Source organism: Juglans regia, chromosome 9 (genome assembly GCF_001411555.2).
Source record: "Juglans regia cultivar Chandler chromosome 9, Walnut 2.0, whole genome shotgun sequence".
Classification (NCBI taxonomy): domain Eukaryota; kingdom Viridiplantae; phylum Streptophyta; class Magnoliopsida; order Fagales; family Juglandaceae; genus Juglans; species Juglans regia.
Window position 1 is genome coordinate 22,386,214 of NC_049909.1, and position 26,185 is coordinate 22,412,398.

General features: G+C 34.9%; 3 protein-coding genes across 4 annotated transcripts; 2 read left to right on the forward strand and 1 right to left on the reverse strand.

The window, feature by feature from the left end:
- The first annotated feature begins 1,565 nt into the window (after nt 1-1,565).
- Nucleotides 1,566-6,015, forward strand: LOC109021074 (dynamin-related protein 5A-like). The gene is made up of 8 exons (XM_019003614.2): nt 1,566-1,936; nt 2,421-2,612; nt 2,703-2,909; nt 3,184-3,612; nt 4,026-4,253; nt 4,336-4,531; nt 4,752-5,436; nt 5,675-6,015. Exons 1-8 carry the CDS (start codon nt 1,589-1,591, stop codon nt 5,859-5,861), a joined length of 2,472 nt encoding a protein of 823 aa, XP_018859159.2. The 5' UTR covers nt 1,566-1,588; the 3' UTR covers nt 5,862-6,015.
- Nucleotides 6,016-12,399: 6,384 nt separating this feature from the next.
- Nucleotides 12,400-13,607, forward strand: LOC108992877 (VQ motif-containing protein 4-like). Its single transcript, XM_018967587.2, has one exon. The coding sequence runs from the start codon at nt 12,684-12,686 to the stop codon at nt 13,374-13,376; it is 693 nt and encodes a 230-aa protein (XP_018823132.1). The 5' UTR covers nt 12,400-12,683; the 3' UTR covers nt 13,377-13,607.
- Nucleotides 13,608-16,831: 3,224 nt separating this feature from the next.
- On the reverse strand, nt 16,832-22,217 carry LOC108992851 (probable bifunctional methylthioribulose-1-phosphate dehydratase/enolase-phosphatase E1). Of its 2 annotated transcripts, none has more exons than XM_018967559.2 (12): nt 21,899-22,217; nt 21,326-21,462; nt 20,733-20,828; nt 20,430-20,549; nt 20,067-20,156; nt 19,470-19,616; nt 19,176-19,331; nt 18,353-18,502; nt 18,192-18,293; nt 17,508-17,617; nt 17,311-17,429; nt 16,832-17,014 (listed from the first exon to the last, which is right to left on the reverse strand). In XM_018967559.2, exons 1-12 carry the CDS (start codon nt 22,122-22,124, stop codon nt 16,923-16,925), a joined length of 1,545 nt encoding a protein of 514 aa, XP_018823104.2. In that variant the 5' UTR covers nt 22,125-22,217; the 3' UTR covers nt 16,832-16,922. The 2 variants fall into 2 exon arrangements, with proteins under 2 accessions (XP_018823104.2, XP_018823086.2); XM_018967541.2 differs by having other exon boundaries at nt 19,437-19,616; nt 21,899-22,215.
- Between the last annotated feature and the right edge of the window lie 3,968 nt (nt 22,218-26,185).

The window sequence follows — 26,185 nt, forward strand, 5'->3', positions numbered from 1 at the left end:
GTAAAAAAGTAAACCCTACCTTAAAAAGTATAAAAAATATTAGTAGGACCCACTTTTTTACAAATGACTTGTATGGATCTTGTCTATTTAGGACTTGTATCTAACATAACTCTAAAAGGCCACAATTTCTAGTTTTGGCACAATGAAGATACGATGAGCGTATAAAATTATTTTACTAGGGGAGTGAAGAGTTTGGCAAACGCTCAAGATATAGACTCAAACTCAAACTAAACAATGACCCGTTTCGAATCGACTTTATTATTTTTGTTAACGTCGTGTTTTGCACGATTTTCGATCAGGTTCCAACAATTCGGATCTATGGGCTTTAACCTGCACACTTAAGCAAACACGGAGAATGGAAGCCTTGATGATGCTTAGGGAGTTTTCGATGCTAAAGTCAGTATATCTCTTTAGTAGTTTGTGCGTAAATTTAGAGGAATTAGAAAGATTTCATCATACCTGTGGATCGACTTTTATACTAGGTTTTTTGTGGGGACAGCTCGTACCGACTTTGAGAAGCCTTTGTCATTTTCACTGTTCGTTTTGTCCCTTTAATGCAGCATGGCTTCTGGGGCAGCGTCATTAAATGCAATGTTGAGTTTGGGGGGTGACACCATTAATGTGGCGTGGCTCCCTGACTCACTTTACCCAACTGGTGTTCCCCATTGAGCCCCTCCATGTTTGCTGTCAGGAGATCAAGGGTTCTCCATATTTTCCACCCGTCTGTTTGCACAGGTTTCCGAAAGTAGGGTGTCAGCAAAGTGGTGTCAGGACGGAGAGTCCCATCTCCCCTTGATGTCCGTTTTTCCCATGTATGAGTTGCTTCGGGGGTGGGTTTTGCTCGTAGGTCGAGTACTCTGAAGAAACCCACTAATTCCTCTTAGTGGAGGGTCGTTAGGTTTGGCCAGACTCTTTGACTTGCTTTTCCCGTGATCCCTCGTGAGCTCGATATATGGCCTGATAGAGGGGAGGAGGGGGGGGGGGTGTTGGAGAAAACCCCCTTACAATTTGATCATAGAAAAAAAAAATAAAAACTAAAAATTAAGTTAAAGCTTGAGAAGCTAGGAAGAGCTGTAGAGGATTGGGATTTGGGGAGAAGCTGGATAGAATTAGGAAGATGCAAAAACAAGTTTTTTGAGAATTAGAAGAGTGATAAAATAACAAAAGAACTTGTATCGCGTGGCTTCCTTCATTCACACACGGCATGGCGACTTTGATTACTAATAAGAGAAAGTTTTACATCATACATCTCTACTTTAATTTATAAGTGTTTTAAGCATTTAAGATAAAAGAAAAAAATAATAAATTACATATTAATTAGGTAGAAGGGTGTCCTGTTGGACTTCCATTTAAAATTATTCTACTAATAGTGCAAAGCTTCGTTTTGCAGTTCAAACTTCTAACGGCAACGTTTCTTGTAAGTTGGGATTTTTTCAATGGGCCTTTTTGTGGGCTGGTCAATTAGGAGTTAACAAAGAAAAAATACCCTCCGGCCCATCAAAGAGATTTCATTCATAAACGCCCTTTTCCCAACGGCTTCATGAGCCTATTTCAAATTCAAAATCCTCTCTCTCTCTCCATTGCTCCAATGGCTACCTTTGTCACCACTCCCACCAAGACCCCCTCGGACAAGTCCGCCTCCGCCATGTCCCGCAAGCACCCTCATCCCAATCCCAACTCCGCCGACTCATCCGTTCGCTCCTCTCGCTTTGAGGCCTACAACCGTCTTCAGGCCGCGGCGGTGGCCTTCGGCGAGAAACTCCCGATCCCAGAGATCGTCGCCCTGGGCGGCCAATCCGACGGCAAGAGCTCACTCCTCGAAGCCCTTCTAGGGTTCCGCTTCAACGTCCGCGAGGTCGAGATGGGCACCCGTCGCCCCCTCATTCTCCAGATGGTTCACGATCCCTCCGCCCTCGAACCCCGCTGCCGCTTCCAGGTCTCCTTCGGATTTTGAAGAATTTCTCATTATGATTGTTTTCTTGGACATTGGGAACTTATTAATGAGTACTGAGTTAATTTCTGATTCATATCTCACATAGACTTCGCTTGATTTGCTGGAAATGCAGGAAAATGAAAAGAAAATGGAAATTGGAGTTACTTATACAGTTAATGCTGAAATAATTAGGTGGATCAAATTTAGTCTCTTGTTTGTCTCTTTAGAATTAATAGTAGATACTATATTTATAAAAGTATTGGGGTTTTGGATGTCGAGAACTGAAAACGTGTAGGTCAGGCTGCTTCTAGATTTAAATAGGGGTTTTATGATGGTCGGTGGGTAATGAACACGGTTGTAACTTCTTCAAGAGGTGATTAATTCACTTTTTTTACTTCTTTTTTGTTCTTCATGACTCTATCTATATCTTTCTTGATGCCTCAATGTTTAATATACAAAAATACTGAAACTTGAGCATTAAAAACAGGAAGAGGATTCTGAAGAATATGGAAGTCCTGTTATTTTGGCATCTGCAATTGCAGATATAATAAAGTCCCGGACTGAGGCACTTTTGAAGAAGACTAAAGCTTCAGTTTCTTCTAAGCCAATCGTGATGAGAGCTGAATACGCACATTGTCCTAATCTCACCATTATAGATACCCCGGGCTTTGTTCTCAAGGTGGGCACTCTTGTATTTGATGATGGGTAATAAACGTTTGATATTATTATGCTATAAAATGAGTTTTTGGTTTTGAAACTCTATCGGCAGGCAAAGAAGGGAGAACCAGAAAACACGCCCGAGGAAATTCTTACAATGGTGAAGTCATTGGCTAGTCCTCCCCATCGCATTCTGTTGTTCCTTCAACAGAGTAGTGTGGAGTGGTGTTCATCTTTGTGGTTGGATTCCATTCGTGAAATTGATCCAACATTCAGACGGACTGTAATTGCCGTCTCCAAATTTGATAATCGTCTCAAGGTACGAACTATTAGTGTTTGTTGAATTTATCTCCAGTAAGCAAATCTAAGCATACTAGATAATAGATATACATATCAGCGTATGTCTCTATCATTCATATTCTCAATGGACTTCAAATGAATCATTTGAAGCTTCCCTATGCTGTTGATATTTGCTGTAGTGAAGATACTACTAACTAAAGAAACTTGTTTTCATGGTATAGCAGAAGTGAGTGGTTTTACTGATATCATCATTGTATATTTGAATTCTTATTTTAAGATACTTATAAATGCAGGAGTTCAGTGACAGGTGGGAAGTGGACCGATATTTGAGTGCAAGCGGCTACCTGGGAGATAACACACGTCCATTTTTTGTGGCCCTTCCAAAGGACAGGGGCACCATTTCAAATGACGAATTCCGCAAGCAGATATCTCAGGTGGATTCGGAAGTCTTACGTCATCTCAATGAGGGAATCAAGGGTGGATTTGATGAGGAGAAATTCAGGCCTTACATTGGTTTTGGCCGTCTGAGAGATTATTTGGAGTCCGAGCTTCAGAAGAGATACAAAGAAGCTGCTCCAGCAACTCTAGCTTTGCTTGAGCAGCGCTGCAGTGAAGTTACAGCTGAACTGGACAAAATGGACTGTAAAATTCAGGCCACTTCTGATATTTCTTATCTTAGGAGATCAGCAATGTTGTATGCGGCTTCTATCAGCAATCATGTGGTGGGTAATTTCTGTGAAACCTATAAACATCTATGCTGTCATAAAGTATTCTATAAGTTCTGTTCATTCCGTGAACATAACCAGTTCTCCCCCCTTGTGTGAGCTTCTTGTAATTCATGAATCTCCCTGAAATTTCTGATTATATATGATCTCCATCTGTTATTTTTTAATATTTACATTGCCCACTTCTACTTAACAACATGTTCTTCTCTCTCTAATGTGAATTCCTCCGCCCAAGTAGTTGGCATTAAATAGAACAGAAAGTTCCAACTATTTTATTGACCGTCCCATACCAACAGAAAATGTCAGCCAACTACTTCCTGTACTGAGTAATTCTATCTTTTTGTAACTCTCAGAAAGTAAGTTCTATACTTTTCTCTAAAAATGGTTATCTGCTTGTGCCTACTGTAAAGGGAGCTTTGATTGATGGAGCAGCGGATCCTGCCCCAGAGCAATGGGGAAAAACAACAGTGGAGGAGCAATCAGAAAGTGGACTTGGGAGTTGGCCCAGTGTTACTGCAGATATAAAGCCTCCCAATGCTACCCTTCGGCTCTATGGAGGAGCTGCTTTTGAAAGGGTGATGCATGAATTTCGCTGTGCTGTTTATTCTATTGAATGCCCCCCAGTGTCGAGGGAGAAGGTATATATATTCTAGAGCAATTTACCTTGGATAATGGATTGAGATCTTCTGTGAACTGGTGAATTATTTACTCTCCTTACAGGTGGCAAATATATTACTTGCCCATGCTGGCCGAGGTGGGGGCAGAGGAGCAACAGAAGCAGCTGCAGAAATTGCCCGTACAGCTGCCAGATCATGGCTTGCTCCTCTTCTTGACACTGCTTGTGATCGGCTTGCTTTTGTTTTGGGAAATCTCTATGATCTTGCTCTAGAACGAAATCGGAGTCGGGACTCGGAATGTGAGAAGCTTATTAACACTTTGTTAACGTTTCTCTCACATTGTTCGTTTATGTTGTTTTGTTGCCAACCCAAAAAGTCAGGATTGGAGCTTTGATACGTCAGTTCAGATTATTTTCCTCTTTTGCGCTACTGTAATCTTTGGCTTTCTAATTGTTTGTATTGACGTGTAAATTTTCATGTAACTAATCATGAAGTCATTGGACATTGTCTAATGTGCAGATGGGATGAAATCAGAAAAAATGGATGGCTACGTTGGTTTTCATGCTGCTTTAAGGCATGTTTACAACCGATTTATTAAGGACCTTGCCAAACAATGCAAGCAACTGGTTCGGCATCACCTCGATTCAGTTACAAGCCCATACTCGCAGGTCTGTTATGAGAATGGCTTTCGAGGAAGCTTTGGCTCGAGTGCAACCTCTTTTTACAAGTTCAACCAGGCTTCAGCTGGTTCATTTTGTCTTGAGCTAACTGATGGGGGCCCAGCAGCCTGTGACGAAATAATGAGAGATCAAGAGAACATACCTCCGGAAATGATTGGACAGCAAACCACACCAGGGAAAGCAGCAGAAGCTCGAGGAGCCCTTCGAGAAAGCCAAATGACTGTGCCTGAGACCCCATCACCTGATCAGCCATGTGATGCAGCATATGCTGGGGTCAAGAAAGAACTTGGAAATGATATTGGAGCGCGAAAGTGGGTTTCAAGATTGACAGGCAATAACAGAAATACTGATCACGTAAGAGTTCAAAATGGTGGTAGTCTCTTATTTGGTGATACTGGTTCAAATTCAGGCTCAGCCTATTCAGAAATCTGTTCATCAGCTGCACATCATTTTGCACGGATTCGTGAAGTTCTTGTTGAGCGAAGCGTGGCCTCAACTTTGAATTCTGGATTCTTAACCCCTTGGTAAGCTTGTTTTTATTTCCAACTCTTAACGTACGTTCACAGAGAGCATTTTATATTTACAGGAACACTAGTACTTGTTGTCCTTGTAACAGTTCAAGCAACATATTCTGGTGCGATTTTGTGTTTTGAGGAATTCAGCGATTTATCGAAAGTTTCTGCTGCGATTTTTATTTTTTTGTTCACTTTTTTGGTAAAGAACTGATTTTACGAAGCTGTTTATGTGTTCTGCTCTGTGCAGCCGTGAAAGGCTTGTGGTGGCACTTGGGTTGGATTTATTTGCCGTGAACGATGAAAAATTCATGGACATGTTTGTTGCTCCTGACGCCATTGGTGTACTGCAGAACGAACGACAGTCTCTTCAGAAGCGTCAAAAGGTACTCCGATCTTGCTTGAATGAGTTCAAAAGTGTTGCTCGGGCACTTTAATTGGCAACTGCGTTGAAAACGGAAGCTCATAGGTTTCACATCTAGTGAACATGCAAAATTCTCATTCTTAGGGCCCTGCATGCTTTGTTGCATATGTATTCTTTAACAACGATATCACTTTAAGAGTTTTGAATAGAAGGCTGATTTTTCTAAATGCCGCAAGTGAAAAACTTTTTCTTTGTGGGTCTTCCTATTTATAAGGATTCTGCGCTCTCTCTTTACCTTCCAATAGCATTAACATACATACAAACATAATATATATATATACACACACACGAGGAATGCTACTCATCACCTCACGGACCCACACCACACATTTTATATATTTTAAATTTATTATTTATTATTTTATTTTATTCTTATTAAACTAATTAAATTATTTTACTTATCATTCATATACCATATACTTATTATAAAATAATAATAATAATAAAAAGTGAAGTGTGTGGTATGTAAAGCTGATAAGTAAAATAAGTTAGTGTTGATACGCCGTTTGTGCGCACCAAACGCAAGTTCCTATAATTTATAACGTTTTAAGAACCAACTTGGTTTAAAATCGCCAGGCACCAAACGTCAGACTACCTAAATTTTAGTTAAATATCTCCTTTTCTTCACTTTTTTGAACTCTTTAAATCTTTATATATTTTATTAAAATATTATTAATCTTCTAAATTTCGAATACATTTGGTTCCCTTCATATATATATATATATATATATATAGGTACAAGCGATTTAAAAAAAAAAAATTTAACCAAAATTTAGGCAGTCTGACGTTTGGTGCCTTGGCGATTTTAAACCAAGTTGGTTTCTTAAAATATTATTAATTATAGAGTTAGTCTATATATAATCCCTAAATGATAATTATTTATACAAGTTCATATAATTTTGTTTAAAAAGAATTAAAAATTACAATAATATTATTTTTATTCATATTTATTAATAGAACTGTACATATAGTCCGACTGTCAATAGAATTTTTCTTAATTATATTCGGTGCGCCAAGTTAGCTTGTATTAAATGTCGTTAGGAAAAAGAAAATAAATCATATGCTGTCTTTATTTGACTTCAAATCTAATTGTCTTCTTTGGATTATTCTTATTCCTTAAATAATTTCTTTTAAACAAACGCTTTTAGTTTGGGAGAGGGAGTTTGATCCGTTTGTTTAAAAATTTTAAGGGTAATGATAGATAGAGTTTTAGAGTATATAAATTTTGTGTACTTTTTTAAAATTAAAAAGTGATCAATTTCAATTCATAAAAAAAATTTAATAATAAACTTAACTTTTTAAAAAAATAATACACAAAATTTATAAATTTATAAATTATAAATATCATTTATCAATTATGCTCAGCAGCTTAAGGTTCCACGTAAGAGTTACGTGGGTTTTTGATTGATTTGTCTTATTTTTTTGGGGTTAAGACTCAAAAGTCGTGATAATTTTCTGGATGGACTTTTTTTGACTTTAAAGTTTAAAGTTAAACAGCACGAAAGGAAGCATATATAAAACAAAAGACTAAGTGTCAAAGACATTGTCAACAATGTCTGCGACCATTACGAACCTTTTGTAACATGGTCAATAAGTGGTCCCCGAACCAACCATCCCCAATGTCTCTAGAACAAGAGACCTACTCCAACAACATAAAACTGGGTTAACCTTATCATCTTCACTATTTTTCAATTCACTGAGTCCCATATCGTATAAATGGGAGATGTATTGATAGAGAGAGTCGTGAATGAGTCTTAAATATTGTATCGGTTCTTTATTATATAGAACTCGACTTTATAATATTTTAAATATATATTCAATTTAAATTATCCGATATGTACTTATCAGAAACTCTTAACTGAAAATCTTTATACGAATTAGTAAGGAATTTATTCTCGAACACATGATACAATTACAACAATAGAAGTCCAAATGTGATTTTTTATGGGAACATGGGATACTTACGGAATGGTGGTGCTACGTGCACTTCATCGGTCTCCCTAACATTTTCTATTATTATATAGTGCCATAGGCTTTATTTTTGTTTCACAATATTACTATAATTTTCAATTTTTTTTAAATGTGACCAACCGTTTCTTTCTTTGTGATTAAAAATGAATAAAAAGATTTGTGATGTAGAATATCATTAAATTTTTTTGGGTATTTTTGCAATATAATATGGTTGGAATATTACAATTAATGGTGACAATAATTCTAGAGCCATTGTTCGATAAGTTTGGTACAAAAATTGACCACGACTTGCTTAAATATAGTGTGCTTGTGACGTTAAGATGAATGTAGTTAAATAATAATATTATAGAACTTAGCATCGAGTATTTCCAATCTTCTAGATTTATTCCAGTTCAACACAATGAGTAGAGTACGGCAGGTATAGGAAAATGACATGGATTTTTGAATTAGATTTGGACAATTTTTGTATGAATGGTGTTTTAACCGGTTCTGGGCCAGGAACGTTTCTCCCATCTTGGGAGGAAACATCCACACCCAACCTATTATTATTTCTATAGCTATTCATTCTCAAGTATTTTAAGTAAGAATAGATACAAGACATACTCTACAATATTTATTATTATTTGTGCAAGTATTTTAAAATCTCATTTAAATAATGTAAGTGTTTCATCTTATCTTATCTTATTATTTTAATTATTTTAATTTTCTATATAAAATATAATAAATAATTTAACATTTTCAAATCACAAAATAATAATAATATTAAAAAATAATATTTTATTTAATTTTTATTATTTATCATTTATTTCAATTTATTTCATTTCAACTCATTATCTAAACGGGACCTAAATAGTACCAATGCACAATAAATATTTTTTTTGAAGATGGAAAGCAGGTGAAATAGTGAAAAAGACATACTTTAGATGATCCATAGTTAATTTATGTTGGCTAATATCTCTCCTGATCATTGAATTGCTTTGCATTCTCTTCTTCCTGGCAAGGTCTGTGGGTGATCCATAATTGCGTCGTTGGCTTTTAGAAACAGTAGTACAAGTCTAACAAAGAGAGAGACTCACGTCTCACACACCAAGTCATGAATGTCAACTGTTTCAATTAAATGCTGTCGCCTCCCATATAAATATTAGCCCTAAATTAAGCTGAAATCCTTGAGAGTTATTTATTTATTTTTTAAAAAAGTATAAGAGTTTTGAAGTAAATATATATTGGCCTGGTTTTGTGGATAAAACATGAGATCGGCTGTGATGGGTGATGAGATAATACGACGTACTAAGGTTGGCGAACCCTAAAAAGTCGTAAAAAAATAAAAAATTAAATTAGAATAAGATTCTAAACAAAGTTGTCACCATCCCCACAGCATAAAACCTACCAAAATGCCACCTCATAGTTGCATTGTTTAAGATTCGATCTAGTCAAGCCGGCCAACCCGATACTATATAAGTATTATTATTATTATTATTATTATTAATTAATAATATTAATTGTGGATACTATTATTAATAATTATCTAAGTTCCTATGCTTTATGGTCGGATGAGCTACCGTAGACTTGTTTGGAAATTTAAGCAATTTTGTAATTAGAATTTAGAGCAAAGGAACACATTAATAAATGCACACATGGGACTTTTTTTTTTTTTTTCGATCGTTCTTTGTTTCTGTAAGTGGTCTGATAAAGTTTGTTGCAGCCATAAATGAAATTTCTCGTCGTCCACTCGTGCCAGATAAATGTTACAAGTGCAAATTAACTCATCTTGTACGTATATATACAGTAGCTAGCCACTGTCCAAAGGGTAATGAAAAAATATATATACCACGTTACTTAATGGAGTTCACGGCCAAGTTTAAGCTCTAATTTTGTGGTATTAAAAAAAGTAATAATTAATAATTAGACAACTTAATATATATATATATATATGAAAAAGAAAAACGGCGAAATCCATTCTTTACGTAATATAAATAATATTTATAATTTTAAAGTGTTAATTTATACATTTTAACAAATAAAAATGAGTAAATTTAAAATTTATATAAAAAAATTATTTTTTAATAATAAATCTCACTTCATTTAAACAGAGTGTACGTGATGTGATACAATTATATTTAATATTGTTCTTTGCTTGATTGCATGCATGGTTACTAGGGCATGCGAGCTTAAAAGAGTAATTCTATTTATTATTTTAATTATTATTATTATTATTTTTTAATGTGATGTGTTATTAAATGATTAAAAATTATTTTTTATATTTTATATTTATAAATTTATCATTTAATTTCAAATTATAAAATGATGAGATAATGATAAAAACATATACGAGAAAGGATGCCTCTACAGCCCCCGCTGGCTGTCCCGCTCCCGGTCCCTCTCAATGCAAAATGTAGTATTTTTTCATTTTATTTTTTTATATATGTATTTTTTTAACACTATAAAATATTTAAAAAAAAAATTATAATATCATTAAAAAATACTTATTTAATCATTAAGTAAAAAAAAATATATTAAAAAAAATATAGCAGGACTGAGAGCGGGACCAAGAGTAGTGAGAGTAGCATTATTCTACGAGAAATAGATTAAACATCTGAATAAAGTATCCGAGGAGAGTGAGAAATTTTATGTGCGTGTATGCATGTGAGACAGGGAGAGAGATTAAAGAAACAACCTTAATTGCCATGTTACAGCGAAATGATAACAAGGTTCATGTCTGTCTGGCAAAATATCATTATATTGATAAGTGATTGACATTGGAGCTAGCACTCAAGTAGTCTGGAGCCAGAGATTTGAAACACCATCAATCAATTTATTACCAAAAAAAAAAAAAAAAAAAAGGCAGTCATTTTATATAAAAACAGTTGGACTTCTGTGTTATAATATATGCTCATTGCCACTTGGATTTTGCAATTTTGTTCTCGATCGATGATCATTAAAAGATCTTTTAAGTTCGAACTAATTTTCTGTCAAAAATTATCACGTTGATTCAATGAGTTGACTGCAAATCTTCTTAAATCATATATAAAGTTTTATAAAATATAAATCGCGCATATTTTTTTAAAAATAATGTTTGGTCTATCAAAATATTTTATAAAAATAAATTTATAAATTGATGTGATTTCATGTAATATGTTAAATTTATTTAATAATATAAAATATCTTATAAAATTACTTTAATTTATAAATTTTTTTTATAATTTTTTTTTGAGTTTGTTGCTTTCTCATAAGTCAATTCGTACTACCTGAGTTGAGAAATTGAGTATGAAATTAAGAGTGATTTAGATTCAGATATGAGTCGAGATAATTTATGAATAGTAGAATAAAAGTTAAATTATTTATTATATTTTATGTAAAAATTTAAAAAATTATTTTAAAATTTTAAAATATTATAATAATAAAATGAGATGAATTGAATTAAGATAAATTTTGAATTCAAACCAATCCTAAATGGCTGATACCTTGACGATGGAGTATATTGGGGACTCCACAATCCAAACGAGAATGAGTATGAGTATGATCATGACCATGACACAGTGCAATTCCTTTTGCAGCAGCTGCATATATATATATATATATATATATATATATATATATATATATATATATATATATATATATAAGTGTTATGGGCATTGGGTCCCCCGCGCTAGTCTCTATTTCTCTTAATTAATTTGTTATTTTTTCCCCTTCTTTTTGCTGATCAATCTAATAAGAATTTGATTCTCTTTCCTTTATTGCTTTTTATACATTTGTGTGATCAAGAAAATTATGAGCCACCCAATATGTTAATGTGGATTCCCAACAAGATATTAACAAATTAACTAATTTGACAATAATGAGAATTGAGAATTAGAATCCGACCATTGCTATTGCTGCAGTTATAACACTCAGTCTCAGTTTAGAACCGAACTTATTCACAAACGAATGATTGCCATTTAATTTAAAAAAAAAAAAGAATTATTATATTCTCAACTTAACGTGTAAAGTACATCATTCACATCACTTAAATTATAATATTGAAATTTTAAATCAAATTATATCATATAAACACTTAATATGTTAGAAGAAGGGAGGTAGATTTAAGAAATATATTTGTTAAATATTTAATTTTATAAAATTAATACAATTTACGTATTTATCTCTTTTATTATGAAAATTTTTAAAAATTTATTTAAATAATGAAATGAATTGAAATAATTTATAAATAAATTGAAATAAAATGAAATAAAATGGGATAAAGCGAGTATCCAGCCTTACCCTGATGGAATTAAAAAGGAATACGAGCAGTACTAACTCCTGGTAATTGAGGCAGACCATTACCAGAACCTCAATTCACACTGTGAGCATCATCTGATTTGCACGTGAAACACGAGCATTTAAAATACTTAGAAATTTTTTTTTTTTTTTCAATCTTCAATCCCATCAGAGGCACAAACACATACAATTACACCTACAAGAGTCTCAGCAGACAGGTCTGGGTCTAAAGTCAATGCCACTTGTAAAGTTGTACATACATAAAAATTTTGACACTTGGGGCACGATGAAATGCTGATGCCTGCAAATTCCTAATTCATCCAATACCCTTTTTTCTCGATCAAATTCCCAAAACCGTTTGTGAATTTCTTCTCTGGCCAAAAAGACAATGAAATCTTGGGACTGTGAGAGAGATGTATATAGAAGAAGCCAAATGTCTCCCAGAGACTCATGAGAGAGGGAGAAAGAGAGGCAGACCGAAACAAAAACATATCGAATAAGCAACCCATCCCCGTCAAACCTTGTTTTTCACTCTTCCATCCCTTCTCCACCCAAATCACCCCCTAACTCTCTCTCTCTCTCGGTGGTGTTGGAGCTGGACCATTCAATGGAAAACACCTCAGAACTCCAAGAAAGAGAGAACCCATCTTCCATAAACTCCCCAACCAGCAATGTCATCAACGGTGTGAGCAGCAGCAACAGCAATGGCCTCCAAAATCCCACCCCACCTCTTACACCAAAAGCCATCCCTAGATCTGACTCCAACCCCTACCCGACAACTTTTATCCAAGCAGACACCTCCACCTTCAAACAAGTAGTCCAGATGCTCACTGGCTCACCGGAGACAGCCAAACCGTCGTCAAAGCCGAACCAAGATCCCTCACAAGCCCCATCCAAGAACCATAGCATACCTCCCATCAGGACTGCACAAAAGAAGCAACAAGGGTTCAAGCTCTACGAGAGGAGGAACAACCTGAAGAACAGCCTCATGATCAACACTTTGATGCCTAACTTTTCTCACAATCCCGGATTCTCGCCGCGCAAGCCGGAGATCCTCTCGCCAAGCCTGCTTGACTTTCCTTCACTTGCTCTTAGCCCTGTTACCCCATTGAATGGGGAAGACCCGTTTGATAAATCCTCCTCGCCTTCGCTGGGGAGCTCGTCAGAGGAGGAGAAGGCCATCGCAGAGAAAAAGTTTTACTTGCATCCATCGCCGATGACGACGCCGAGAGACTCCGAGCCACAGCTTTTGCCTTTGTTTCCAGTGAGCTCGCCAAGAGTTTCAGGGTCTTCTTCCTGATCAAGAGAGGTCTTGTAAAAGGGTACTGTTACGGTTTGAAAGGAGGATTCACGGTGGGTTTTGGATGGTTCTCAACGACAAGTAGACATCTTGCTTTTAATTGTACAATTTTATCCGTCTTCCTCATAGCTAGAATGGTAAAGGTCTTTGTTTTTTCTTTTGATCTTTTTGATATTTTCATGGTAATATTATCACTATTAGGAGCCATCAAGATTCGATAGATTTTGTTCAGGTCAATTGCCTTTTTGAGTTTCTTTCCTTCTGCTCTCTTTAATATTCGATGGATGAGTTTCCAAACAATTTCATGAGAAAATTACATACCTGGGGTTTGTTTGATCGACAGGAAATCATTTAACTCCTAAAAAAGAACAGCTCTCTCTCTCTCTCTCTCTCTCTCTCTCAAGCAAGACCTGTGTGTATACATGAGCTTCTAATTCAAATATCAGTTTACCCGTAAACATTATTTTTACACTTAAAAGTGTAACAGTTGTTTCAAGAATGCTTCTGTGCATATTCGTGGAGAGAGAGATGAACGGGTTTTAAGAACACTTGTCATACATACTAGGATATGGGGGGTGAAGGCTGGAAATTAGGAAAGTTTGTGTTGTTTTGTTGGTAAAGCTTACTGTATTAGGAAGGATATCCAATCGTATTTAGTATTTGCTGAAATTCTAGTGCTTTAAGAATGGGAGTCAACTTGGGAAGGGTGGAAGGGTTTCATAGCCTTCTGGGGGCTCCCTTCACTCGGGGACTGTATCATCAAATGTTCTATTTGATGACAGATTCCTACCATCAGATCCTTTCGATTCTTGGATTATGCAAAACACCGGAACTACTAACTCAACCAATCAAATTTTAGAAGTTTTAGGAGAAGTGCTGGAAAAATATATATCCCAAAATTCTTATTTCTGTCTCATTTTTTTTTTATCTCATTTTCAAACATCACTTAAATATAATTTTTTTTAAACTAATCCTTATAACTTTTTCAAATTAATCATTACAAGAAATTTTAGAGTAGAAATGGAGTTAAACAAGTCAACTATATCCACGATGGAAACTTTGTTCCGGTGACTCCTTGTTGGAATCAACTTTATTTAGTTTTTCCGATTATTTTACAGTTGTGGGATAAACATGGGCTTCGTTAAACATCTTTTAATAGAAACAAAGGTGTTCACTTTGCCAATGGAAGGACGAAACTTTTGTCGAATCATAGAAAGGGATAGGAAGGTGACCAAGGAGATTGTGTTCAACCATGCCAGTGCTTTCTGGCTGGTGAACACAATAGAAGAATGTATGTTATCGGGGGAAGGAAAGATTTTTACAAGACATTGGGATGGCATCAAAGCTCTATTTGCTCATAGGCGGTCTAATGAGTATAAGCACTTCCTGGAATAAACAATCTACGGCGGTGGTAGTGGGGGTTGTGGTTTTTTTGCAATCCCGGAAGGGGTGGAGGGGAAGGGCTTGGAAAAGTTTATCTACGAAGTTAAAGCAGGTTTTGCCAATGCAAACTAAGAAGGCTTGAGTTTTGGCTACAAGATTGGATAAAATTTTATATTGTTAATAGTAATAGGTTAGATGAAAATATATATAAAATATTGTTAATTTATAGAATATTAACAAGTATTAATAATATATTTAAAAATTTATATTATTAATTATACAATTATTATATATAAAATATATATATATTTTTTTTATTTGGTCCGGTCCGTAAAAATCCTGGACTGTGGACCGGATCGAATGTTTTCAGTCCTCTAAAATGTGGACCGGACCGGACCAATCTAAGTTTCGGTCCAGTCCGGACTGAAACAGTCGGTCCGTTCGGTCCGACCGAACCGTTTATCACCCCTAATTATTTGTATACTTGGGTTTTGCATTTTTTTATTAATAAAATCTCTACGATTACCTATAAAAGTTAAAAAAAATAATAGAAGTTTGAAATTAACCACGAATGAACATCTATAAATTAAGATGAACCTTAAAATCGTAGAAGTTTGAGGTCTCATGTCGTAGCACATACAAACTCGTATAGATTGTGTATATTGTTTTGGAAATAGGTGTAAATGTTAGGTTTATATATATATATATATTATATATAAATTCATATATACATTAAATTTAATTCTCGTTTACATTTTAAGCAATTTTCTTTTTGTGTCTACTGCTGCACAATGTCAAATTCCTTTTTAAAAATAAAATAAAACTAACCATTCTATTTTTCCAAGACATCCGGTCTCTTCTTAATCTCGAGTTTTGCAATCAAATTATGTATAATATATAGTGTGAGATGATGAATAAATTTTTTTTTTTAATTATGAAGAGTGAAAAAGAAGAAAAATAGAGTATGATTAGTGTGAGTGATTAGCTTTTCTTTTTACTTTAATAATCTCATTGTAATTAGTCATCTCATGCTGATGTATATGGTGGAGGAACTCTGCTAAGCCAAGGCCCTACTTGAGTATGTTGTAAGGTAAAATGCTTGGTAGTTTGTTTACTTGGGTTTCTCGCTAAGATTCAATCTTTATGGAAATTATTCATTAAAGTAGAACTTATTTCACGTGATTATATGAGAAGAAAGTCTGAAACCCATTTATGTCAAGCCTCACTTGTAGTTGCTTTGACAATGAAACTTGGCCCCTAGCTTTGCCCAATTAACCATTTTGAGGATGTGTGATTATATTAATTAACTCATTTTTTGTTGGCTTTTCCCTTTCTATGCTTCTGTTTCATATAAATTAATTGCTCGAGTTTTTGTCATTTCTCCGAAGGCTCAAGGAATAGTACACAGATAGATGGCCGATATTCAGCTCCATCAATTGCATATTCCAAGCTCGACCATTAGAAGTCAAATATGTTCTTGGTAACATAGAGAGTTTTGCACAATGAAGGTCATCTTAGGACTTTTTTATTAGTCCAATTAGTTTTTGTTTTAGATTCTGGATACAGAAACGGTTTCATTTCATCTTATCTCACTATTTTTATTATTATAATTTTTTTAAATTTCGACACAAAATATAATAAATAATTCAACTTTTTAAGATTTTAAAAAAATAATAATATTAAAAAATAATATTTTATTCAATTTTTAACTTCTATTTAAAATCATTCATTTTATCTCACTATTCAATCAACACCTTAGGTCCCGTTTGATTGTTAAACTCATTTGAGTTCAACTCAATTCAGTCTAATTTTAAATTAAATCTAACATTCAAACATCCAACTCTTAAATTATTAAATTCATCTCAACTCAAAACTTCTTTACACGTAAGACCAACAATCTTATTTAATTCAACACTTTTTTAAACATAAAATCTATAATATTTTCAACTTCTTATAAATTTATTTAAATTTATTTTATAGCACTCACTCAATTACTATTCATACTAAAAAATCAACTCAAATATTTTAAAAGTAAAAATTCAGGCAAAGCATTAAATTGCAACACAGACAAAGAGAGGTAATATTAGGACTTTTTGTTATTCATGTATATACTTTTTCTTAGAAATCGTCATATTTAATATAATTACAGAGGCACGTCTGCATTCAGATTTCCGAGAATGATTTGACTGTTTTGAATCCATGATTCTCGGGAAGAGGTCCATTTCCTGGCCGGATGGAAACAATCACCTCCAAACCTGCAACATGACTTAGATGTAACTATAATAGGAAAAAAACAGTTTGCCTGCCCAATTCTATCTATCACGGGTTCCCCGCCCCCACGAGATACAAGATCGAAACTACCCTAGAGGGTTCACTGTATGTATATGTTCAGAATGTCTCTCTCAAAACTGTCAAACAAAGAAGTTTGCCTTTGAAAATGTGTTTCACTTATTTAAAAATGATTAATGTGGCAGGTGACATTTCCTAATACCATTTTGGGTATTCATATTAGATCTTTTTTTCTCCTTTCTCAGAGGATATAGTTTCTTACCTGCCGCCTTTGCAGCTTCAGCTTCTTGATAAACATCCGTTACAAATAAAACCTCTGATGGCTTATCAACTCCAACAGATTCAGAGATTTCAACATAACTGCGTATTTCTCTTTTATTCCTGAGAGAGAGAGAGAGGTCATAGTAGGTAAGGTACTCGAGTATTAAACACGGGCGTTGTGGAACCTTCAGAACTTACCCCACCGTGGTGTCAAAAAATCCAGACAAATATTTTCTTAGATCCCCGTAACTGGTATTTCCAAATATAAGCCTTTGTGCCAACCTGCTACCACTAGAATATATATACACCTGTTCCACAAGTTAACACAGTAACTTTCAAAGAAAATATCTGTCATATTAACATTGCATATCGTATGCATTCAAGGAATCACGTCGTATTCTCACTAAAGGTAGGATGCCTTTCAAAGAACGTGACAATTTTTTCAGCACCAACAATTTTTTGCTCAATGAAGAACATTTTCCTAAAAGAAGAATAGAGTTTGATCCTACAAAAGCACTTATTCAAGGAAAGGTCCCATCCCTACAACCCTTGGGTGGGAGGGACTGGGAGGCCAGCTAAGATGATGACCAATAAAAAAAATCCTAATGACATATTTGATTCAGTAACAGACTAGTTCATTCAGTAGGAAGTGATATTTTTTTATTGGAGATGAGCTTTGAAATTGTATTGCATGTGTGTGCCTGGGCTTTTTTTGTGTATTTCTGTGTCTGTTATGTGTATTGGTTGGAATACCATTAGACTACAGGTAACAACATTCTATACAATTGATATGAAGAAACACAGCATCAAGCAAAAAATTGGGAGATGTAAAAAAGAAGAAGAAAGAATAAGGATGGGGAGGGAGAGAGAAATGTAAAAGACCTTTATGCCTAAAGCATGCCACTTCTCCAAAGCTTCCGGTACATCCTCAAAAACTACTGCCTCCAATTCATTTGTCTCAAATCCAGTACGCCATATATGACCCTGCATAGCTAAAGTCAGCTATATCCACGAGATGGGTTGCATAGGAATCATATGCTTACCTGCAATTGTTTTAAGGCAGTGATCTTCCTATCAGCTTTTATCATTGCTTCCACATTGGCAACCAAAGCAGCAATCACCTCCTCTTTCCCTGCACCATCAGAGGGAATGGGAACAGCACCCACAATACCTTGATCCAGGTCCTCCTGAACCTGCATTCAGAATGACAAATAATTTACAGTTCATAAAAATAAAACCTTTGGGAACTCAAATCTGCCAAATTTTAACAAAGATGCAACAACTCCATCAACTAGTCTGAGTCGTCCAGACTCTACAATAATGATTCATCAAGTTTTAAATTGCAATAGGACACAGAAGTGAGTCTACCGTCATACTTCCCAACACTGTGGACTTGGGTTTAGATTTGTGTTAGCTGGTGGAAATGTTGTCCATCTTAAATCATTGGATACCACACTTACGTCTATATCATGCAATACAGGCTCTGTAGAGTCAGCAACCATCTAGGTAACACAAAAATTTCAGAGGCAACTCCTTCATTACCCTCTGAAAAAGGAACCCTTTTAACTGCTATGATATTTATCACCTAAAACCACCCGCTAAGGGAGAGACCTCTCCCCGTTCCATGATGGTGGATCCCCCACCTTATGGGGCTAAATTGCCACCCCTACCGTTGAAGATATACAAGTGTAATTTCAAAATTAAGGAACTCATAACCATCTTTTGACAGTATCGTGGGCGATGACGAAAGCACAATATCATCCATATTTTCAAGCAACTAGCACCACCAGTCAAAAAACAGGCAAACAGGAAAGGAAAATTATTCCACAAGTAAAATCAAATCCAAATATCGAAAAGAAATCTTACTTGGGACCGCAACAAGTTAATATCATCTTGAGTTTCTGCAGTCTCATATGTTGCAGATAAATGCTTCCCAACATTGTCACGAGCATATGGAAAGAGAACCTCAGAAACGAATGATATAGGGGTTGTAGTCCCTTCAATGTCAAGAACAATGCAACGCTGCAACGCAAATAATTAGAGAAGGAGAAATCATGGGAAAAATGTCAGTAACGGGTCTAGAATCCCAAGATTTCCAATAAAAGGAAGAACAGCTCACAAACTCACTCGCAATGGCACAATTCCATGATCTGCACTCACCCCTGCCTTCACAGACATGTTTGCAGATGCACCACTGCCTAAAACTCCTTTAACATTCCAAATGGGACCATGGTTAGGAGTAGACCAGTCCAGCCCCAGTTGGCGAAGCTTGATAGCAGCATCAAAAAGATAATGATAACATTCCGCCTGAAAGGAAAGACAACATTTGAAGAGATAGCGTAGAAAGATGTTAAAGATGATGTGGAAAAAGTTGTCCTAGATATTGATATACAGGCAGCCGGGTTTGTATGGATTTAAACACTAAATATAAATACTCATTATCCATCAATCACAGCTATGATCTCGTGATATGGCTTCGTATAAGAACAAAGTACCAGAAAGCTGCTCTTCCTTTCACAAATTTGTAAATTGCACTAGGTGAACAGAGAAGAAATTGTGAACAGAGGAGCTGCTTTCCTATATACAGCTCTAATGTTATCAATTCCATGTAAGTACCAGAAACATTTACACTATGACAAAAGAATGTTCTGGAAAGGTACAGCCAGTAGGGACACCTCATCAAGACAATCTTCTAGAAGGGTAAAATATAGCACAACATTCTCTAACATTTTACATCTTCCATAGACAGAAACAAACCTGAGTTTTTGCATTTATCCACGAGTCTCCCCATATATATATGCCATGATTACGAACAAGAACAGCTGTTGTTTTTGGGTAGGCTTCAATCTAAGAAATATGAAGGCAGTTAATCTGTCTGACGCAATATAAAAAAAAAAATGTCTAAATGTATAGTTGTATAGTTGTATATCATGACATAATAACAATTAGGGGTGTTACCAGAGCAAGCATTGTATTATAGGATTAAATTTTGCACAAATACCATCTTCATATCTATTTTCCTTTTTTTTTTTCTCTCACAAAGCACAGGGTGCCATCTACAACTTGAGATTAACGGGCAATAGAATCAATAAGCAGAGTAAAATGTACAACAAAACATACAGCTTTAGCAAGAGATTCTGTGAGCTCAAATTCATAAGCAGTGTTCTCTATAATTGGGACCACAAGTTCATCATAGTAACCATGCCCTTTGATTCCTTTTATCATTTCCATGTGAGTGATCTGCACATTGTGCCAACAAGCACCAACAAATCAAAGGGAAGAAAAGGCAAACTATAAGCTGGGCAAGAGTGGTTGTATGTGATAAACAGGATGACCAATTTAGAGAATGGTAACCGGAATTTTTTTCTTAGAAAAAAGATGTTTTTTATCCTCCCTTACATATGCCAATAATAAAAAGCTTACTCGAAATTCTTTGGAAAGTGGGTGTAGCATTGTTACGAGACAAGATTCAACTCCATGACTGTGGATAACAGCTCCAGCATTACGCATCTCATATGTCTAGAAAAAAAAATACAAAATCAAGATGGGAAAAAATAGGGATTAGAAGCCAACTTAACAAAGATCTAATTACCATTGATCATTACATATAAAGTCATAACCAAAAGAATCCATTCCGCAAAAGCAATATGATGATGAAAAGACATAGGCTAATGCCTTAACTAAAAGTTAGGGCAGGCCTAAATCATTGAGCAAAATCCCTTCACGTGCATGACAGACGATGAAACTTCACATAACAGGCTCGTCAAGAGCCTGCTTTCAAGAAACACTTTACAACTTCATCACGTCGAACCTGTTTCTCAGATTCAGCTACATCGCTGTGTAGATCAACTTTAAATTTTCTAAAGTTTGAGCTCATTCAAAACTACAACATATCAACCAGTCTGGTCATGCTGCATTCAGAGTTACTTGATCTCCAAATTGATTCCGAAACCCAACAGAAGGTATCCCGCAATTAGCTAAAAGTTAGTAATTTACGACGCACAGACGATTAATACCTTCAAGAAAAGAGGACCACAATCAGAACATTTTGGAGGCTTATGTGGATATGGTTTAGGAGATGGCTGTGACAAGATAGACCCGTCTGGAGATAAGACATACATATCCTCCGGCACCATTCTCTCCTTCTGAACACCTACTCACGTTAAAGAATGCACAATATGAGAATAACATACCTAAAGCTCAAATAATACAGCAAAATCCACAAGAAAGACAATTGGGCAAAATACAATATGCCCAGGAATCAACCCGCACGTCAAAGTGTAAAAACACAAATTGAGCAATACGAAGAATACCCAGGAGTCAAAAAACACAGCACGCAAACACGAACTGAGAATAATTACGAACACCCGAAATGAAAATACCAGAAGAACGCGAAAACACCGAGCTGAAACTTGAATACATAATCCAAACCGAGTAATCCGGAACAACACGTGTGTACTGAGCTTGAAAAACGTATTCCCAGAAAATCAAAAGATACAAAATTGAAGCACAAACGCAGTCGAGCAAGGATACAAAGTAGCCAGAAACCAAAAGGAAAATAAAAGTTAGAAAAATTGAGGAGCAAGGACCTGAGGGAGACATGACGATTAGCTGGTGGGGCTTAGGGATGGAGTCATCGTGGACCTTGATGGTGATGCTGCCACCAGTTCCCGAGACCCATCCAAGATTGTAGAACTGGCGGCAGAGGTCCGAGATTAAAACCCTCGTGTCTTTCACTGCCTTGCCCTCCAGGTACGCCTGTGATGGCATCCCCAACTTCACTCCGCTTAAAGCCACCGCTGGCACCGTCGCCATTGGATTCTGTAGAGAGAAACAGACTACTTATTTGCGCTGGAGAGAGCGACACAGAGACATCATGCGTGCGGATTCAGCTTATATCATAGTCATGGGCTGCGTTCAGTTTGAGTTTTACTACACAACCTTCACCGCACTTCACACTCCACACTTTTTTAAATTTTTTAAATTTTTAATATTTTTTTAAAAATTTTTTTTGAATTTATTTTTTTTAAATTATTTTAAATTTTTTATTCATTATTTATATAATAAATATTTAATAAAAGAAAAAAATAATAAAAATTAAAAATAATATAGAGTGTGGAGGTTGTATGAATAATAGGAAGTTGAATAATTTTTTTGGTTCAGTTTTGATTGGTTGTGTTGGAGACTGAAAATGTAGGAGTGTGTGTGGTTTTGATTGGTTGAAAGAGAATCTGGTTTTCAACTCTCGTACTCATAGCACGTGCTAAACTAAGGGTGCAAATGGTTGGTTCGGTTTGGTCAGTCCAGTCATTTTCGGTCTATCATTTTTTCGGATTCGATTGAACCAAATATCTTTAAAGATCGGACCAGATTGGTAGCTATCATCTCAGTCGGGCCATTCGATCCGGCCTAATTTTTATTTTAAAATCAATTAATAACATTTTTTTATTAAAAATATTAAATTAAATTAAGTAACTTATTAATGTGTATTATATAACAAACTCAATAAAAAAATATTTTATATGGTCAATGATAATAAATTAGATAAAAATTATATTATTAATTTATATAATTACTATATAATTAACTAATTGATATTATATATTAATTAATTGATAGAATATTAACAAGTATTAATAACATATTTAAAATTTTATATTGTTAATTGTATAATTATTATATAAATAATATATATAATTTATTTTTTTTTTCATTCGGTCCGGTCCAGGGTGGAAAAACTCTAGACTGTGGACCGGACCGAAACCTTTCGATCCTCTAAAACATGGACCAAAACCGAACGATCTCAGTCTCGATCCGGTCCGGTCGGTATGTTCCGTCCGAACCGACCATCTATCACCCTTATCAACTAAATTGTGTTTTTTTGAATTTAGTGATTTGTTTAATAAATAAATATTATTTATCATTTTTAAATATCTCTCAACAATTTTAGGAGTGTTAATTTTGAATAAGACAGTTGAGATTAATGTTATGGAAAATATGTTCGACCACATTAATTACTTACAATTATATATAAACATGAACTAATTGCTAAAAGAATTTGTCTACATAGATGTTTGCTTCAAATTCAAGTAAACAAAAAATAGTTTGACATTTTATTTATGTCGATGTCGGGGCTTTATGATACATTCAAATTCAATGGTTTTTCTTTTCTTGGAAGGCAAATATTTAAATTTGAATCTAAGATTTTCTTTATATTGTTTATAAACTACCAAAAACTTAAGATAGACATGAAATAAATTTCATGATATTTATTGAAGAGTAATGCTACAACCTATACAGCCATCCCATTTTTATCGCATTAGGAATAATGTGATATTTTTATCAACATATTATTGTTTAACTTTAAGGAAACTCAAAAATTGACTAAAAATATCATCTCATCATAGTGAATAAAAGTATGGTTTGTACAATTTTTTTTTATTGAATATTTAGTACTGTTCAAAAAATTAAAACTCATAATAATAAATAGTTTGTCACGTTTAAATAACAAAGTTATAAGAGAAAAAAAAATGATTTAGATTCAATTCCTAAGAAAATTAAATCTCTTAATGGAGAAATATTTGATTTGTCAGTGTTAATGCTGAAAAAAATGGCACAAAAGGTCGAAAGGATAAAAATAGTCATTTCTGGCCCGTTGTAACGATTTGGACTTTGATTGGGGTGGTTTGGATTTTGGAGCCCCTAGCAGTAGTCCAGTGCGGCTATACAGTGTCGGTGCGTATATCCATAGTGATGAATAAGAAGTGAATGCAGGAAAAATAAAGAGAGTGGAACACACCAATTTAGTGGTTCAACATAATGTCTACATCTACGAGCGTTTAGGGATGAGAAATCTATTATAATATAATTGTTTACAGTCTCATAGTCTCTCATTTCTTACTGTATAATAGAAGTCAGAGATTTATTTGCCGAATGAGATATCAGATATTGTTGCCAAAGCTCTCATCATGAGGTTTAAGAAGTTGAAGATGAAAAACTCAAAGTTGTGGGAATTTTATCTAACCCTTCTTTGTGCGTGCTACTTGGTGGTGGTGAGGAATAGCCGTTTTTTTCCTTGTGTTTCCTTGCATGTATGTGCCTAACATCCTCTTTTCTTTCTATTTTTTTACTTTTCCCTTCATCTCTTCCTTACTTTCTTCCTGACATATTCTCTTCCCTTGTCCCTTATTTATTTGACATTTCTCTCTCCTTCTTTTATCTTTTAGTAGAACTCTTTAATGGGCTGGGCTGGTTATCTGGATTTGGAATATTTTATCTATTTAATATAGTAATTTATAAATACACACAACATTATGTACAAAACAAAGCATAGAGAAGGCGTTTGCTCGTGATCTGAGGGATTTTTCTTTTCGTATTTATTACAACGATAATAAATCTGGTTTTGTTATAATATTTTTAAACACCACAGCGGAGTGTTTGGTCATGGTCATAGAGAAGGTGAAGCAACCCATGCTATATGTGCATTTACATTATCCAAACCACGCGCGCGCGCACACACACTCTCTCTCTCTCTCACTCCTCTGCCTAGCCAACATGTCGAGAGGAACAGAAGGTCTGGTGAAGAGCTTGAAGTCTTGAAGAAGTTGGTGGATGTTCGGTAAAAGCTCTTTACAGCTCGCCATGATCAGTAAATCACTGACATCTTCGACTTCCCCTGCAGAAATAAAGCTTGTGCTCTCTCCCTTCACCCTCGCTTTCGACGTTGTGGGCTCTCTGCTCCTCGCGGCTTCGGCGTCCCCGAGGCCGGAGCTCATCTCCAAGCTGATCTCATACTCATCATATACCTCTATGATCTTTGTGTGTTCTGATCGCATGCATACTGCTTCATGCATGGATCGTTTTGAATTATGATATTCAAATAGGTTGAATAATTCAGATTTAGATTCTTAGTGGATGAGGGCTGATACATAATACATTAACGTACGTGCAGTAATGCATGCTTTGCTTGAGCCGTTGTATAAATTACTCATTAATGCATGAGCCTGACACTACTAATTGAAGTAGTACTTCTTAGCTAGGTTCTTGTGTTAATTAGATATTATTAATATTTTAACCCATCATGTACATATCAATATTGCTGGATTATTATTAATTAGCTTGTTTTTCTTTCATTTTTCTGTCTCATCCGCCCGCATACCTCTTTTAATTAATTAAATCCTGCTAAAAATGACATCAAGTGTTCAAATGTTTTGAAGCCTAACAATTTTTTTGCTCTATTTTGGTTTGGACCATGCAGGGTGGGTTTTTTTTTTTTTTTTTTTTCGGCCTCTCTATTATTAATGTTACTATTATTATTTTTTAATTTCCTCGATCTAGCTATGCTAAAGTTGGTTTTTCATTAGTAACAAAGAGCATTACAATTTAATTTGCACTTGCAGTGAACATAGGAAAGCCTGGGCCCAGCCCATATATTATTGGCACAAGTAGAGCCCAGCCCATTAATAAATACAATATTAATCTACCAATTCTCTAAGCTTTTACTTTTTTATTTGGAGATTTATTATTCATCATCTTTACACAACTATAAATTATATTTATTTATTATTTATTATTTTTAAATTAATTAAAATTTTCTATTCATCATTTATATACTATATATGTGTTAAAGAAAAAAATAAATAAAATATTAAAAAAATTACATACATGATGTGATGTGATGACGTGGAATGATAAGTATAATTTTTTATTTTTATTTTTAGTTAGACTGGCCTTCTTTTCTTGTTTTTGACTTTTCTTTATAAGTTTGTCGTTGCATGAGGTGTGGTGGTGTGGGATGGAGTTTTATTTTTTATGTGGAATACATCATGTGTTGAATAACCGAGAGATTTAATACGACAGAGATTGACAATAGTTTT